At 37.1% G+C, this 19,390-nt stretch overlaps 1 protein-coding gene across 2 annotated transcripts in view; it reads right to left on the bottom strand.

Annotated features, from left to right (window-relative positions):
- Positions 1–19,390, bottom strand: part of LOC121384413 (large proline-rich protein BAG6-like) — a 37,917-nt gene that overhangs the window by 9,835 nt on the left and 8,692 nt on the right. For both annotated transcript variants that reach the window (XM_041514801.1, XM_041514800.1), the window contains exons 6-19: positions 19,260–19,331; positions 18,573–18,713; positions 17,068–17,411; positions 15,816–15,939; positions 13,240–13,437; positions 12,402–12,542; positions 7,990–8,140; positions 6,959–7,213; positions 5,733–5,866; positions 4,660–4,965; positions 3,273–3,348; positions 2,614–2,900; positions 1,515–1,767; positions 500–723 (exon numbers count right to left, since the gene is read on the bottom strand). In XM_041514801.1, coding sequence (XP_041370735.1) covers positions 500–723; positions 1,515–1,767; positions 2,614–2,900; positions 3,273–3,348; positions 4,660–4,965; positions 5,733–5,866; positions 6,959–7,213; positions 7,990–8,140; positions 12,402–12,542; positions 13,240–13,437; positions 15,816–15,939; positions 17,068–17,411; positions 18,573–18,713; positions 19,260–19,331 — 2,706 coding nt within the window. The remainder of the gene's footprint in view (positions 1–499; positions 724–1,514; positions 1,768–2,613; positions 2,901–3,272; positions 3,349–4,659; positions 4,966–5,732; positions 5,867–6,958; positions 7,214–7,989; positions 8,141–12,401; positions 12,543–13,239; positions 13,438–15,815; positions 15,940–17,067; positions 17,412–18,572; positions 18,714–19,259; positions 19,332–19,390) is intronic.

The raw sequence follows: 19,390 nt of genomic DNA on the forward strand, positions 1-19,390 counted from the left end.
AAAAAAATGAAAGACAAATAATTTAAATAAAATACAAACACGGAAAGAGGTTCATTTCTCACACAAATGTTTTCAATTTAATGTGTCTATTCTTAATCTGAATAAGCTATGAATCTAGTCTGTGCATAGAGAGAAATAATCTAAACCAAACAAAACAAATTTCCCATGCTCATATCTATTGAAGATTCAAATATGTCTACGTTGGGCACAGACCCTGACTTTGACATAGGTTATATAGAAGGAACAATTAGAATGTGATGAGTGTATTAAGTATGTGTGCATTCATTAGTGCTGGGTAGGTGTTCTGCAGACTAATTAGACACTTAATCCAGAATTTATCTATTGCATTGTATTACGATAACCATTATTTCTTATTTTATCTAACCAGTTTACACTCAAAATCAATGAACGTAAAAAAATAAATAATTCTGATACATATGAAATTATCCTTATTAGCAATGAACATTTTGCTTTCTGCTACATATAAAATGGGTCTTACCACAGCCTCTACAAATTCTGATGTTATTTCTTCAACCAGATCATCAGTTGCCTTGCTAAAGTTGGCTTCAGTTGGCTCCATATCATGCAGACACCGGTGTCGAACGAAGTCCTGAAGAGGCTGACGTAGATGATTTAATGAACCAGGCTGGCCGAAGAACACGCCAAACATGTCACTGAATGTCATGTGCTGGGACAAGCAGTGGAAAATATCATTCAGAAACCCTAAAAGGCAAACAACATAATACTTATTATTATACAATGTTTTTGCTACAGTTCGATTAAAAATCAAAACTAATAATTATTTCTAACCCATATAGGTACATTTGACAAAATATAACAGGATGAATTTACACGGCCTGTTTCAGCCTTACACACGTGTAACTACATACATTTACAATGCTTAAACACTTGATTTTAAGAAAAATAGGCTTCGTAAATTCGGCACTACATTTTTTCCTTTTCCAATTTCTTCCTCCAATTTTACTTACTGCCTTTTAAACTTTTAACTCTGAATGTCAACTGGCCTCATGTTTATTGCTTCCTATGAAAACAGTAATTTGAGAAACTATATCTAGAAACTAATTACAAAATGTGACAAGTTAGAACAAATGCAACTTAAAAAATTATAATCTAGTCAAGGTTATTCCATCCTTATTTTAACATAATTCCATTACATCAAATGTTAACTTTATTTTCCAAACGCTGGATATTATAAAAATGGCCATAGACGTTTTGCAAATATTATGGAAGAGCGGAGTTCAATTTGTCAATATTGCAAAAAACAAAAGAAAAATGACATAGCAAACTGAAAATACTGCACTGCTTTCTGCTGTGGTTACTTGTATGTGTTGTTTTCCTAATGATATATGTTTATTCAAACTCATTAAATGGGGAATCAAATTAATGAATAAATTTTACCCTGGAAAGACAAATAAAGGTAACTAACTTGCTTTTCAGTATCTCAAACTGACAGTAAGATCTAGCAAGAAGAACAGTTTCACAGCATGGTTTACCTTGTCCTGGCTGAATGTTATACTGGTCACCGAACGAGTTCAGAAACTGAGACACAGTGTCATTGGTTTCTCTCCCGGAGGCGGCCTGCCCCATGTATCTGCCAATCCCACCGACCAGCTGTGTAAAGAACTCGTCAGACATGGCGGAAGGGCGGGGCGGTCCTGAAGCAGTTGTCGAGGAACTTGTTGAAGTCGGTCTGGAGGAACTTGTGGTAGACGTTGAGGTTGTCGAGGTTTGTCTTGATGCAGTTGTCTGAAGAAAAAAAAAACAGTCCCCAAAAGCCCATGAAAATTGTCAATCCGTGAATATATTTATGGGCCATTCAAAACAAAGAACAATTTCATGAGCAAACAAACCGGACACTCACCATACTCCAGTTTTACATGCATTTGTACAGTGTGATGTGCATGATTAAGGTTGTGGTAAGGATTTACTTCTGGTAGCTAGAGCACATTGATTTATTAATGATGGGCTATTTGATGTAAAATATTTGGTAATTCTGACATATAGTCTTAGAGAGGAAATCTGCCACATTTTTCCAATAGTAGCAAGGGATCTTTTATATGCACCATCTCAGAGACAGACAGTATAGCACATGCCACAGCCTTTGTTACACAAGTCAAGGTGCACGGCTTGGAACGAAAATATATAAAAATATTGTAAAAATGTTTTTAACCACATGACGCTGGAGTAGCTTACATATGGTGACACTGATGGGGCAGAGTGGTTAATACAAGCAGAGAGGACAAAATGTTTTAATAAAAGTTGCCCTTATGCAAACATTGGTTGTATGTTTATTTAAAATGGCAATCATTCTATTAAAAACAAAGGACATGCATGGAGCATAAACCAACTGTTGTTTTCTTACTATGATATGTACTACAAGTTATTTTTTTCTAAATCGCACACAAAAATATTAGTGCTTTTTTGTTATTTCCAAAACACTTTTACTTTTCTTCTTATGTTAAATCAAACTAAACTTATTTATAAAAAAAACTATGTCCATGGAGGCTGGGAAGGTCTGTTGGTTCCAAATTGTAAATACTCAGAATCTACTGTAAAAACTCAGCATCTACTGTAAAACAGCAGTCAACTCACAGAAGCAGCTCCAGTTTGCAACATTGACTGTAACATTTGAAAAACGTTCGGCTGACCAGGAGTGCCAGCAGGGGGCACCCCAGTCGACTGTGAAATGGTGACACCTGGTATTCCACCGAAGGTACCGGCCAGCAGACTGGCGAATGGGTTTGCTGGTATAGGACCTGGCTGGGAGGGCGTTGTCTGAGTTGTTGCCCTTGGTGTTGCTCCACCAGGTGGAGCTCTTGTCCCTGCAGCAGACGAAGTGGATGTTGTAGATGGCGCTGCTGCAGGCCTTGGTCCTGTGCCTGAATTTGTGATAAATTAAAAACAAGGAGAAAATATTTGAGCAAATACTTCAAAATAAGAGGCCATGCATATTCAATAATTTATTATAAACACAGATATTTAGCTATACACTTGGGAGGTCTTATTTTGGTTGTATTCAAGGCTTACAAACATCTAAAATAAAAATGGGATGATCACCTTTCATAAATATAAAACAAAGATAGTATTATTAAAAGTATAATGATCCATAAAAATATTTCAGTTAAAAATAAAAGTACTAGTTTCATTTTTTTTTTTTCAGACAGACTTTTAAAACTCTCATAAGAAATGAAAGACCGTAAAAAGTTAATAATATGACATTATACCCTGGAGAAGGAAGTTACTCTAATTACCTGCTGGAGGAATACCGTGTCCTATGATGCCAGTCATCAAATTGCCAACCATATCTGCAAGCATATGTTCCGGGTTCTGCAAGTAAATATCAAGTGATATTAAATTTTAAAATACAGTCAAACCTGTCCAAGCGGCCACCTGTATTCAGTGGCCACTTGCCTTAAGCGGCCACTTTTTTTCCTCCCAAATGATTTATAACGTAAATGCACCTGTAATAAGCGGTCACCTGTCTAACGTGGCCAGCGGTCACCCAAATCGCTAAAATATCTGTATTAAGCGGTCATAGTCAATGTTTACTATTATATAGAAGGGATATTTAACAACAGCGATAAGGTGCAGCAAATAACCAATCTTCACACCTTCAGGAATACTAGTACCCATTCAGTCCCGACATCTCTACTGTGTATCAATTAAGAAAGTATGACTATGGAATGCATCTACTTGCCTCTGGGCAGGCATCTTTATAAATCAAGGCTAATATTCGTTCTTCGTATTCAGCCTTGATACATGTAGTCAAGATTAGTGATATCCACTACTAGCGCCCTCTATTGGAAGAAAATTTGTAACACCGATTATGTCCCTTACACGATGACATCGCTGACCAATCACAGCATCGGTAACATGTGACAATCTTGAAAGCAATATCAAAAATTAACCGCCGAAACCTTTTTTTTAAACATATCGTGACAAACACGACACGTTTCCACGGACGCTGACGCTGACATCTTTGTTTACAATAAAAAGGGAATCTATAAGAAGCGTTGCGATTCGTTGCAGATCAGATCTCATCGCATCCAATGAAATTTAAGAATTTTGTGGCATGATTTCTTGATGACATGTATCAAGGCTGAATACGAGGAACGAATATTAGCCTTGATTTATGAAGATGCTGGGCAGGCTACGCTTGACATTTGTAGATTCACTTACAATGACAATACACTGCATGAAGTAGAAATTAAAGAGAAAAGAAACTTGTTGAGAACGGTTAATTTAATACATTCCAGTTGCAGTTTTTCCTGAAGGATGCGACATGTCAAAAGTTTATATATAGTAAACTGTGAAGCACACATCCGTTAATTAGCAGTACAGACACTAAAACAAGAAACAACAACAAATGTTTTAAAGGCTGTATGTCGCAACCTGTATTCAGCAGCCACCTGTCTTAAGCAGCCACTTTTATCTACTCCCTTGTGTGACCGCTTAAGACAGGTTTGACTGTATATATATATTTTTTTAAAATTAGTAATTATAAAACATAAAACATTAAGTGTTAAACACAAACATTAGTGCCATTGTGATTATTAAAATAAGACATTTATCTCGACTGCTGATTTGTCAAAGCAAGAAAAAATAATGTGAATTAACATTTTGATGGGCCATGATTACCTGCTGGTTCTGAGCAAGATTGCGTGTTCTCTGTGTGAGGAAATGTCTGGATGTGCAGGGCAGGAAGGGGTCGATGTGTGACCTCATCTGTGGTATAAATCCAGGCATGGCATCTCCTGGCAGAAGACCTGGCCCAATGAACACCGGCCGTGGCTGGGAATTGCTGTGTGTTTGTGTTGTAGCAGTTGAAGCTGATGTCGAAGAGGATGTTGTCTGTGTCCCCGCAGCTCTCTGTGCCGTTGTAGCTGTTGATGGTGTAGTAACTGTAGATGTAGCTGAAGCAGTTGTTTGTCCATTGGCTGATGACTGAGATATAAAATTATGTTTTATTAAAAAGGCTGCATCTTAATATATACAGATTCTCATATCTAACACAGAAAAATATATAATTTGAAAATTCCAATTCAATTTCAATTTTTTTTCATAATATCCATTTAAGGTTCAGGCATGTTTGTCCTGGGCAAAGACTGACATCACCAGAGAATATAACATATAATAATAATAATAATAATAACAATAATGGCCAGCAGGCAACAAAAAATATCTGATATTTAGACAAAATAACCAACTGATCACAAATCAGTCAAGATAAAAACGATAGAGTTTTTGTATGAAGTTCCCATCTGAAATATCATTTAGTCAAAATTAAAATGTGAGTTGTATTGTATTCCCATTAAAAAAGGAAAAGAAAGAAATGTTTACTTAACGATGCACTAAACACATTTTATTTACGGTTATATGCTGTCAGACATATGGTTAAGGACTACACAGATTTTGAGAGGAAACCCGCTGTCGCCACTTCATGGACTACTCTTTCCCGATGAGCAGCAAGGGATCTTTTATTTGCGCAGGATAGCACAAACCATGGCCTTTGTTGACCAGTTATGGATCACTGTTTGGTGCAAGTGGTTTACACCTACCCATTGAGACTTAGGGTTTGGAGTCGGTATCTGGATTAAAAATCCCATGCCTTGACTGGGATCAGAACCCAGTACCTACCAGCCTGTTGACCGATGGCCTAACCACGACGCCGGAGGCATTAAAAAAGGAAGACAACTGGTTAAACAATATACCTGCTGGGCTGTGGCTCCTGCACTAGTGTTAACAACACGCGATATAGACATAGCTGCAGGCAGACCCCCGGCTCTAGACGCCGGAACAGGAATCGGAACAACATTCACCTGCACTGGTTGACCTGGTCTGTGACCTAATATAAAAAAAATATCGAATTTCATAATTAAATAGTGAGAGGTAAACTATTCCAAAATAAACAAATATTCCAGATTAAACATTAATTGATGAATTATTTTAATGTACAGGCTAAAGTAGCCTGTAACCTATTAAGCTATAGATTATTTGAATGTATTGGGGGTAGGATAACTTTATTTTCTTTGAAGCCGACAAAATTCTTGTCCAATGTTTTTAAAAAGTTGAATATAAAGTAAACTGTTTTCATTATTTCTAAAACACTTTTCTTTTTGATGTTCAAGCTAAACTGAAATCGCATACAAAACACAAAAACACTTTTAGTGGAGGCTGTGTCATCAGATATAAGAAACTGCCTATTTTAGACACATTAATAACAAATTGTGTGTATTTTAGGCAATAAATAAGTTTGTATTTTAGCCCTAGCAATAAGAAAGTTTGTATTTTAGACATAATAATAAGAAACTGCAGTGTTCGTGATTAACGGTATCCCGATATCCCGGGGATACAAGAATTTAATTTTGTATACCAGACTTCAAAAACCCAGTATCACACTGGGATACCATATAATAATGTTGTTCTTTTTTAATCCTGTGTTTTTATTTTTCGCTGAAACAATGAAAGTCGTCATTTACTGGTGAAGTTAAGTAACAGTGTCGTCCAAGTTTGTTACGATGTTATTTATGAATTTCATTTAAGTGGGATACTAAATTCTCAGGTGGGATACCAGATTTTGAAATGTTAGTATCCAACTGGGATACTGCCCCAAATTTTTAATCTCTAACACTGAACACTTTAGACACATCAACTGAAAAATAATTTTTTAAAACTAAGGTAAACTCTAGCCCTATCCTCACATATCCTCAGGACAGGGCTGAAGTAGAAGTTATAGTTTGTTTTATTTAACGACACCACTAGAGCACATTCATAAATTTTATTAATCATCGGCTATTGGATATCAAACATTTGGTAATTCTGACACATAGTATTGGAGATGAAACCTGCTACATTTTTCCTAATGCAGCAAGGAATCTTTTACATGTACTTTCCCATGGGCTAAAGTACATTTGATCTAATTTAGTTTTGCACGAACCGTGTGTCTGGAGCACGGAGCTGATGATGTTCTGCATCACGTCTGACAAAAGACCAGGAATCTGAGGCATTCCGTGAATCTGTTGCGGACCCGTCCCGTTGGCAGCCTGTTGGGGCTGGGGAGGTGGTGCTGGCTGTGAGGAGGCTGTCTGGGTAGTTGGGGTTGACTGTGGCAGTGTCGACGATGGCTGAGAGGAACTTGTTGTTGTTGGTGGTGGTGGTGCTGTTGTTGTTGTTGTTGTCGTCGTACTAGATGCTACATCAGGAAATGGGGAATGAAGTAAAATTTACACATTTTATTTTGGCCATCATAGACAACTAAAACAAATTGGCAGGGCTGACCAGCAACAACTCTACCAAATTACTGCATAGAAACTGTAAAGATAATAGTTATACAGTGAAACCTCTCTAAACCAGACACTCATTGGACTAAGTAAAAAGTCTGGTTTTAAGGGTATATACTACCAAATCAAATCCCATAGACGACAATAGTAACATATGTGGCTAAAACTTCTACTTGCAGTGTATCAATCGACATAAACACCACGGATATAAATACTACCACCCCTCACCCTTAAATTGAATCAGAAACAATTGGGGGTCAAACTGCTCATTTCTGAGATAAGGGGTAGCGTCTATGACTACCCTAGTTCCGCATAAAATTCAAATACTTTTTTTTGCAGGTATTCCAAACATGTTTCAAGCACACTTTAACACAGTGGTACTAGATAAAATAGAATTGCATACATGTTTTGTCTAGATGAAATTATTTCTTTTTACAACCAACACACTCACATTTATCACCAATTACAGGACTTATGGTGTTCACTGCTCTATCAAAAGTTGGATGCACCTCGAACTTTGACCCAGCCGGAAGTTATTTGGTTTAGTACTACCTTAAGGGGTATCCAGTTTTAAAAACTAGACAGTGAAAAGCGTCCGGTCTTGAGAGAATTCTGGTTCACTGAGGACCTGGTTTTTAAGAGTTCCACCGTTTGATTAAATAATGATACCAGACATCTATGAACTGACCTTCTTCCTGATCAGGCCTGCGGGTAGCGATCACATGGGCCGATATGCTGTTGACGGTCACCGTCTCGGGTCCCACCTCCACAAACAGATAGGGGCTGGAGCTCGCGGTCACACTGGCCATGTCGGGGAACTGACCTGCGACTGAACTTGCCTGGGAAAAAAGTAACACTCACAGTCACATGTCAGAAAGCCTGTTTTGTTGATTTAATACATGTTTTCGGCATAACATTATGATTGTTGGGGGGTGATAGGGAAACGAATGAATGTTTAATATCTCAGAACGGAAAACATATCAACTATTAGGTGAAACTTAAATAATGTTATGTCAGTACATATACATAATCCATTAAACACACAACACTCAATATATCCATAAAAAACATAAAAGTTAATTTGTCATTATTATAATAATCTGAAAGCTGTCTGTATTTTCTGGTGTGCATAAAATGATACTTGATAAACAATGTGAATGGTTCTTGTCTGTAAAACCTGACTTAAAATGACTGGAAAAGTGCAAAGACAACAGTTTGTTCGATTATAAACAAACTGGCATCTTTTTAAAAATCCCAGTTCAATGACAGAAAATTGCACCTGCCAGTGCAAGCAGTCCCCCCCCCCCCCCCTCTTTTCCTGTCCTGGACGGAGGAACCGGGCCCGGCTCTTGTGCCCAGGACAGGTGTGCGCTACAACAGCTTGCTCTGAATGTGCAAGTAAAGCCCTATGACCTGACCTGACCATGACAGAAAAATAAATCCGACAGAAACATCAACCTAGCTTTGTACTGTAAACACCTGCAATCTGAAAATGAGGATCCTGTTTGAACTATAGCCCTTGAATTAATTACTTCTAGTCATAGGTATGTAGTAGGGTTGGGTACCGCGAAAAAAACTGTACCACGGTATACCGTGGTTTTTTGTAATGTACCACGGTAATGACAGCATACTAATCACTGCGATTCAGTGATACAATAATTGCGCAACATACAATGTCATTTATGTGCCTTTGAACTTAGTGGTCAAACACATATGACATACTACAATGATATACCTACCAGTACAGATTTTGACTGATTCAGTTTACACTCTATTTCCTCTAAAGTTGAGTAAGCATTAAGCAGGACTAAAACTCTCATTTAGAGAATAGCCAATACTTATAGGTAGAACATAGTTGTAGAGCCTTGTTGTATTTTAAGACCTTATAATGTAAATGAAATAAACATAACAGATGAATAAATTCCCTAGTTATCATTTCAGTTAAACTGGAAAATAATGAAAATGACAAAGTTACGTAATATTTGAATGACCCTTGATGTCTAGGCCGGGCCGTAGCCCAGTGGTAAAACAATCGGTTGGACGCGCGGTAGGTCTAGGATCGATCCAAGTCGGCGGGCCCGTTGGGATATTTCTCATTTATGTATGTGCACCACGACTGGTATAGTAACGGTCGTGGTATGTGCTACTAATGAGAAAATGTAGTGGGTTTCCTCTCTAAGACTATATATCAAAATTACCAAACGTTTGACATTCAGTTCTGCTCTATATAAAGATAAAAAATGTAACCTGTGCCACCCCACTAGAGGCTCTGCATACGTCCCCAACCCTCCAGATATCGTGCCAATTCCACAGGCCATATATATATAAGCTATATGCTATGGGCCTGTATCTTTAATCTCTTTGATAATGAATTCAGTTTAAAGAAGATAAAACAGTTTAGAAACAAAATAGCCACACTGGCAGTATTTTATTTTATGAATGCAAATGAAATAGTTGGGCTTTCGTGGGGTTTTTTTTAAGTACGTAACTCCCCTCCTCCTAACTTATATGTATGTTTTAAACTGAATACTGTTTATAATTGTTTTCGTATCCAACTCAAGAGTATAGCCAGTCACCCAAAACAAAGACAAAGAAAACGTCATTGTATGTTATTGTTCTCAAAACACTGGCGTGTGACCGTCTTTCAGACTTTAACAACTGGAAAAAACACGTTTTCAGTTTCATAAATTCATTGCAATGTGATCCGAGACTTTTGTATGTTTATCTACCAGGGGCGGAAGGATGTATCATGCCTGTGCTAATATTATATAAGTAGACATAGCATCAATAAATTGTAATTCCCCCACTGAATATGTTTAAAATTAAATCTGTAAACTTTGAAAATTTCAACTAATAATGATTGTGTATATGTGAGAAAAAATATGTAATCCTCATCAACGCACCCACTTCAGTAAAATGAACTCAACCACGTGACCTAGATTTTACAACATTATCTGATATGACACAACGCTAAAAACGTGACAAATAAAAAGTGAACCTTGTTGTAGCTAGTAATGAAACATTCAGTATCAACAATGCAACATGTTTTGAACAGTATTTCATATTATTTGATCGCATTTTGTAGCTTTACGAGAAGCAGTTCACTATTGAATAGTAGACTGGTCACCTGGACATGCAAATAGGGCTTATGCATACCGCGAGGCATATCTGTCGATCAAAATTGGTTGAAAGAATGTTTGGTGACTAAAAATCGACATTAAAAATTCCATTTGCCAATTTTTATTATTTTTCGTAATTTGCGACTTTGACGAACAACAGGGTGAGCCCTGCAAATGACCAATATCGCATGTGTGTTGCAAACAACAAACTCATCAGTTACCATGTTTTTGTTAGTGACAACGTTTTGAGATTCTAGATACTTTGGGAAATTCCGTTAGTTTTTCAAAGATTTGTTAACGGAACACAAACAATCATTAACATTGGATGCTTTTAAAATAATTTCTCGAAATTATGTATTTTGGTTCATGACACTGGTAATTTATTTCTCGGAAATGTCCATAAAGTCATCGTCCACGGAAAGTCCCGAAGTATACCGGTACAGTAAAAAAAAGTACCGGTACGTACCACGACAGAAAAAAATACCGGTATACCGGTAATACCACACACCTCTAATATGTAGGCAATTATTTTATGAATAAAACCATGTCTGTTCAGTATGAGACCTAGACTTTTTCTACATCAGTCTGTTCTGTTGAATTTGTGAGCTTTCTCCATCTGTGAATGATATCTTCTGTATAAGACTACTTTCAGCTAGAGATATTCGATGTTGGGCTAGTAAGTAACTACTATTGCCATGCCCGACTGCTAGTGAAAAAAAAGAAATGTTGCAGTTAAGTCTATTTTGTAAATATGAATATCCTGCCCCCACCCGAAACCCCATATGTTAGTGTTTTTAAACACTATCTCCCTCTTTACGTGACATATCTATTACATACCGGTAACTATTATTTAGTAAAATTGTATTAACTTAGTAAAGTAGGGCTAGTGAATTTTTAATTGTGACTAGTAAATGTTTACAATTACTGATCCCATGGCTTGTGGATTTGAAAACAATTCTAGAAGCCCTGGATACCGGCCTTAATGGTGTAGTGGTTAAGCCATCAAACATAAGACTGGTAGGTATTGGGTTCACCTCCCGGTCCCCACTCCCACCAGAGCAAGTTTATCAAGCCAATGCTAGGTGTAAGGCTACTACATTGACTTCTCTCTCACTGTGACGGGATGTAGCAATGCTAAAGCACTCGCTTGATGTGCAGTCAGTTTGGGATTGATCCCCGTCGATGGACCCATTGGGCTATTTCTTGTTCCAGCCAGTGCACCACGACTTGTATATCAAAGGCCGTGGTATGTACAATCCTGTCTGTGGGATGGTGTATATAAAAGATCTCTTGCTACTAATGGCAAAAATGTAGTGGGTTTCCTCTCTAAGACTATATGTCAAAATTACCAAAAATTTGACATCCAATAGCCGATGATTATAAAATCATTGTGCTCTAGTGGTGTTGTTAAACAAAACAAACTTCTTCTTTCTCTCTCACTAACTACTAGCCCACCGTCTTGGACGGACAGGAGATGTGTACCCTGAACAGATTGCTTGAATGTTAACTGGACATAAGAATGAAAGCAACTATAAATGAAAAAGAAAGAAAGAAATGTTTATTTAACAACACACTCAACACATTTTATTTACGGTTATATGGCGTCAGACATATGGTTAAGGACCACACAGATTTTGAGAGGAAACCCGCTGTCGCCACTACATGGGCTACTCTTTCCGATTAGCAGCAAGGGATCTTTTATTTGCGCTTCCCACAGGCAGGATAGCACAAACCATGGCCTTTGTTGAACCAGTTATGGATCACTGGTTGGTGCAAGTGGTTTACACCCACCCACTGAGCCTTGCTGAGCACTCACTCAGGGTTTGGAGTCGGTATCTGGATTAAAAATCCCATGCCTTGACTGGGATCCGAACCCATTACCTACCAGCCTGTAGACCGATAGCCTAACCACGACGCCACCGAGGCCGGTCAACTATAAATGAATGAATGAATGAATGAATAGTGTGTGATAATTACTCACAGTCGTGGTTGCTGTTGATGTTGTTGTAGCACTAGAGCTTCTTGTTGCAGATGATGCATTCCCATTAGATGCTTGTGTAGAGGCTGCTGGCGTAGTTGTTGGAATATGGATGAACGTAGGTGCACCCGTTGGAACTTGTGGCTAAAACAGAAGGAAAATAGTGCAAACAAATTTAAAACTAATGCTAATTCACATTTTATAAAAGAAGTATGACTTTATGTTATGGCTACTTTTTTTCTTCATGATAAAATTATCTTTTTCCTAAGTTACAGCGATCACTTTACAAAAATCAGCAGAGGTCATTCTGGGTACAAGTTCATTTGTTCTTGGTAGTGAAACCTTTATTTGGTTAATAATATTAGGTTCTAAATCTCAACTAAATCTGAACTTGACTATGTTGATCATTAAATGCAGAGATATTAACACTAAAACCAGAACAATAGGTTTAATGTCACGTATACCATGGAAGTTGTGATTCCACAACTTTTTAATACCATTAAAATCACAGTTAGCAGAGCTTTACAAATATGAAGACCTGATACCAGTAGTTTTTACATTCAAGCTACCAAATAATACTTTGGTGATGCATTTACTTATATATGTAAAAACATACCAAATAACCTCTTCAAATGTATGAAAATCTGACAAATAAAATACGAAAATATTAAATATTTCTATATATGTGAAAGGAAAAAGGTTAAATGTTGACTCAAATAACATAGAAAAAAAAAGAGTTAAATATTGACTAAATGAGACTGACATAGAAAAAGTGTTAAATACTGAAGTGTTAATTAATAACATAAATGAAACTAAGACAGAAAACGTATTAAATATTTACTCCAACTGGAATACCATGGGGAGGTAACCCATGGAGGAGCGGAGGCCCCATGCGAGCGACAGCTGGACTTGCCGACATGTAGCGCGGCGGTGGCTGTGAGATGTTCACCATCAGATCACTAGCACTGTGGTAGCTGTGACCAATCGCATGGAGAGCTTCAGACACCAGGTTGAACAAACGCTGGTTTTCATGGACTTCCTGAAAGATGAAGAAAAACTTTGTCAAATCTTAAATTCTATCTTTCATCAAACACATTGGGCCAAATTTACAAAGCCTGTTTATGTCTTACATACATGTAACTACACAATTTACGATGCTTAAAACACCTGTTTATGTCTTACATACGTGTAACTACAACAATTTACGATGCTTAAAACACCTGTTTATGTCTTACATACGTGTAACTACACAATTTACGATGCTTAAAACACCTGTTTATGTCTTACATACGTGTAACTACACAATTTACGATGCTTAAAACACCTGTTTATGTCTGTCTTACATACGTGTAACTACACAATTTACGATGCTTAAAACACCTGTTTATGTCTTACATACGTGTAACTACATAATTTACGATGCTTAAAACATCTGTTTATGTCTGTCTTACATACGTGTAACTACACAATTTACGATGCTTAAAACACCTGTTTATGTCTTACATACGTGTAACTACACAATTTACGATGCTTAAAACACCTGTTTATGTCTTACATACGTGTAACTACACAATTTACGATGCTTAAAACACCTGTTTATGTCTTACATACGTGTAACTACACAATTTACGATGCTTAAAACACCTGTTTATGTCTGTCTTACATACGTGTAACTACACAATTTACGATGCTTAAAACACCTGTTTATGTCTTACATACGTGTAACTACATAATTTACGATGCTTAAAACATCTGTTTATGTCTGTCTTACATACGTGTAACTACACAATTTACGATGCTTAAAACACCTGTTTATGTCTTACATACGTGTAACTACACAATTTACGATGCTTAAAACACCTGTTTATGTCTTACATACGTGTAACTACACAATTTACGATGCTTAAAACACCTGTTTATGTCTTACATACGTGTAACTACACAATTTACGATGCTTAAAACACCTGTTTATGTCTTACATACGTGTAACTACACAATTTACGATGCTTAAAACACCTGTTTATGTCTGTCTTACATACGTGTAACTACACAATTTACGATGCTTAAAACACCTGTTTATGTCTTACATACGTGTAACTACATAATTTACGATGCTTAAAACATCTGTTTATGTCTGTCTTACATACGTGTAACTACACAATTTACGATGCTTAAAACACCTGTTTATGTCTTACATACGTGTAACTACACAATTTACGATGCTTAAAACACCTGTTTATGTCTTACATACGTGTAACTACACAATTTACGATGCTTAAAACACCTGTTTATGTCTGTCTTACATACGTGTAACTACACAATTTACGATGCTTAAAACACCTGTTTATGTCTTACATACGTGTAACTACACAATTTACGATGCTTAAAACACCTGTTTGTCTTACATACGTGTAACTACACAATTTACGATGCTTAAAACACCTGTTTATGTCTTACATACGTGTAACTACATAATTTACGATGCTTAAAACACCTGCGTTTAAGAAAAACAGGCTTCATAAATTCGGCCCACTGTGTCATAAACACGTAAATGATAACTACATACCACTACAAATAATAAAAAAAACCCCGAGAACTTTCTAGTGGTAATGACTATGAAGAAAGAATATACCAAATAAAATGTATTAAAATCTATTTTAAACAAATTCCACCATTTCCTTCTAATTGTTCTTGACAACAACAATTTATTTAAGAGCTGTTCAGGAATGATCACATTAGTGGGTTTTTTAAATATGCTAAAAATACTTAGAATAATTTAATTACGAGTGAAAATGTTGAACCGGCAATGTGCTAATAAAACATTTTAGTATCTAGATTCGAGACTAATAGAGTCTGAGACTTTTAATGCCGTGCCAACACCATATAAACTGTAAGCATGTGATATCATTTAATCTTGGAGTCTAGACTAAACGTTTTTACTGCACAGCCCCTGGTGATCTATAGTGTGCACAACAATATCAGTGAAAAGAAAGAAATGTTTTATTTAACGACGCACTCAACACATTTTATTTACGGTTATATGGCGTCAGACATATGGTTACGGACCACACAGATTTTGAGAGGAAACCCGCTCTCGCCACTACATGAGCTACTCTTCTGATTAGCAGCAAGGGATCTTTTATTTGCGCTTCCCACAGGCAGGATAGCACAAACCATGGCCTTTGTTGAACCAGTTATGGATCACTGGTCGGTGTAAGTGGTTTACACCTACCCACTGAGCCTTGCTTAGCACTCACTCAGGGTTTGGAGTCGGTATCTGGATTAAAAATCCCATGCCTCGACTGGGATCCGAACCCAGTACCTACCAGCCTGTAGACCGATGGCCTGCCACGACGCCAACGAGGCCGGTAACAATATCAGTGGAAGTCAGCTGTACTGCGTTACAAACAAACTCACATCTCCAGTGAGTTGGGGATCTCGACGGGCCACATCTCGCAGCTGACCGAGGAATGGCTGTAGTCGGGTGTTCACAGACTCTGCTTCCTCAATGTAGTCAGCCAGGGAACTGAAAGCCGGTCGACTGAAAACAACAACAAAAACAGTCAAAAAATTACTTGGTGCTGCAAAGTTGGTTGTAAATAGAGGATACTCCCCAAGTGTCTTGTGATATCATAATTTATCAGCATGAGTTGATAAAAGTATGAAATCCGAGGTTTGCTGAGGATTTGTATACTTTTTATCAACGAGTGCTGATAAATTATATCACAAGACACGAGGGGGGTATTCTTTTTATCATTCTTTTCATTTGCGACAATTGTAAACAATGTCAGCAATGTGGCTTGAATGTTACTATATTTGGCAGAGGTAGACTCATTAACTAACAGAACCACAGTGGCGTGATGTCACTAATGATAGGTTTAGCACCGAAACATACACAGTGACATAACAAAAGAAGTGATATCTCATAAGAGAATATCGCAGGAGATATCGCAAATTACAGTGCCAGCGATATCGCCTACAAAAGCCTTTAATGGATGGTAAGAAAATATAACGACCCTACTCCTGTATGTCAAGATTCATGAAAATTTGATTCGAAATGAAGTCGAAAGAAGTCATAATTTATATTTTTAGTATGTGGCCGTGACCTGTGATACAGACAAGAGAAACATGAACGTGCTTAAAATATCATGATCATATACTTGTGTGAAGTTTCATACAAATCTGATGGCAAATGAAGTCAGTAAAGTGGTATGTCAAATTTCTATTTTTAGTAAAAGACACCCTGACCTTTTTTACACAGAGAGACCAAAACATATCAAGATATCATGATGCTATTTCTATGTGAAATTTAATGAAAATATGGATGAGAAATGAAGTCAGTTAGCAGTGATGTTGTGTGTCAGTATGTACACGTGGGCAAGACACTACACTTTTTTGACTAGTCACAAGGGGATAATAACAAACAGTCCTTAAATAGAGTACAGACAATACAACAGTCTAGTCTCTTTTACACTAATATTTGTGTTTAGATTCTCATTAAAGAATTTTACAACTGACAACATGTTTAGTAACTAAAAAAAAAACCGCCAAAAGAAATGCTATACTATCAAATGTTTTCTAGCCATTTATTTACAAAAAGGGCAAAATTACATACTCATAACAGCCTAAATGTAAAAAGTAAAAAACAATTTAACTCAAAACCTCTCACTTAATTCTGTTTGGATTGCCATCCCCGGCACCAGCAGACGTGGAACTTGAAGTATTGCTTCTAGATTCTGACTGGCCGGTTGTCCTTGGGTCTCTTCTTTCACTACTACTAGCAGCTGGCGTTTGCTGACTTGTGGCCGAGCTGTTGGCGGCATCTGGCGATGTTTCCATGGGCGATGCCGAGTCTGGTGCAGAGTTGTTGTTCTGTGAGGCTGTAGTGGGAGGTGACTGGTCTGTGGCTGTGTCCGGAGCAGACGCCTCCTCGCTTTCTTCTTCATCCAGTTCCACATCCTCCTCATCCTCCTCCACCTCTGCCTGGTCACTCCCACCGGAACCAGGGGGATGCTGGCAACACACATAAGATATTGTTTCAGGCCTTTTGAGAATCGAAAATTTGCAAAAACCATTTATGGGTTATGCAAAAACAAATTCAGGAAACCCATTTAATTTTTTTACGTAACCCATCGTGAACTTGTAAATGATTTCATAAATTCAATGCGCAAACAAAAAATGGGTTATGCAAACAATACTTACGCGAGCGACACACGAACAAATATATTGCTCTCGCAATTTTCAGAAGCCTGTGTCTGTAACAAGGCTTTAAAGAAAACTACAGTGGTTAATAAAAAGCTTCAAGGTCCTTACTGATATATAAATCAAAACATAATTTTTAAACATCCCCGCCCCAATTAAATTTCATAAATAGGGAGAATATTTATCATATTTAAACCAAGGGTCTTATTCCTCTATCCTGGCAAAATAATGTTACCCTGGATTCAGTCAAAATCGGTTTTAGGTATGAAAGAAAAAGAAGCAAATATAAATAAAAACAAGTAGTGCTTTAATATCATCTGACTGATAAGCCACATGCACTACAACAAAACAAATCTTTAAGTAACGACTCTTCCAATATTAAACATACAGCTAGGGAACTGACAACACCTTAATTATTTTATGCCTGCTTAGTGTGCCACATTTGTTTTGAATGAATAGGTACGTCATTGAAATAAAATGTTATATTGCAGATGATAATGGCTAAGAAAATTACCTACCCAGGACCCTCTATGACATCAATTCTGGACCAGCTTTAAGAATCAGGGGCCTAATTATTTAAATTCTTGGCACCTTGCTAACTAGCAGTGCAATACACAAAGACATGCATGGGCGATACGATGTTGCTTGAGACAACTTTGTGACTTATGCCTCAGAACTAGATTAACTTCTACAACAAACATTCTAAGAGTACCGCTAAAGCAATACATCTTCCCTAAAAACACTTAAATCTCCTAAATTCAAGGGCCATAACTGTCAAACATGGATAAAGTCAAACCTGATCTGGCCAAAAATGGAAATGAAAGAAGATGATTTAGATAAGTTTACATTTTAAAAAAAAAAAAATTGTTTTTAAATAATTATATTAGACTAAGTGTAACACAAAGCCAGCTACCATAGTGGGAATTCAGGGGAAATGAATAAGGTGAGAAACTAGAGAAGAAAACTACTAACTTCTAGTCTGTACACCGCCTCTCTAGCCAACCCGAGCATCTGTCGAGCTCTGTTCAGCTGCATCTGTCCTTCACTGTCCACGATCGGGTTCGATGGAACCTGACCAAGATTGATGTGTACGTCTACCGAAGACCCATCAGTCTAAAGACAAAATTAAAAATGTCAGTACTGAAAATACAGGAATACGAAACACTAACAAAGGATAGTTTAGTTTTTTTTCAATAATTTATTAGGTAAACTAAAATGCATTAAAATTAAAAAACAAATTAGATATAATTTTGTAATAGCAATGTTGAAGTAGTATGCCACATAAATGCAGGGCTCGAAACAGCCTGTGGCCAAGTGTGACTAATGTCCTGTTTGGGTGACTTGAATATTAAAAAAATAATGGCATTAGTCGCCCAAATAATACTATTATTTGAGCGATCTACTTTCGATCTATAACATATGAGCCACTATTAATATTTGTATTGCATCTATTTATTCCACATTAAAATCTTGCTTGTGGTTTGTGGTCCGTAGTCCGCTTATCATAATTTGCCAACATCCATTATTTTGGGGGCCACCATATTTTTTGGCAAGTTTCGAGCCTGCATAAATGTACATGATTGGTTGAAAATGTTCTATAGCAGACAATTGAAACATATTATTTGATAAGAAATAAGATACAATCAAAGCTACACGTACTGAGGTTCTTGCCGACACGTGAGCATTTCTCCAGTCTTCTCCCATGTCCGACACGGCTTGCTGCACAATGTTCTGATGTCAATGAAAAACACACAGTTCTCATCATACATATCTACTTGAGAAACTACACA

Source organism: Gigantopelta aegis, chromosome 10 (genome assembly GCF_016097555.1).
Source record: "Gigantopelta aegis isolate Gae_Host chromosome 10, Gae_host_genome, whole genome shotgun sequence".
Taxonomy (NCBI): domain Eukaryota; kingdom Metazoa; phylum Mollusca; class Gastropoda; order Neomphalida; family Peltospiridae; genus Gigantopelta; species Gigantopelta aegis.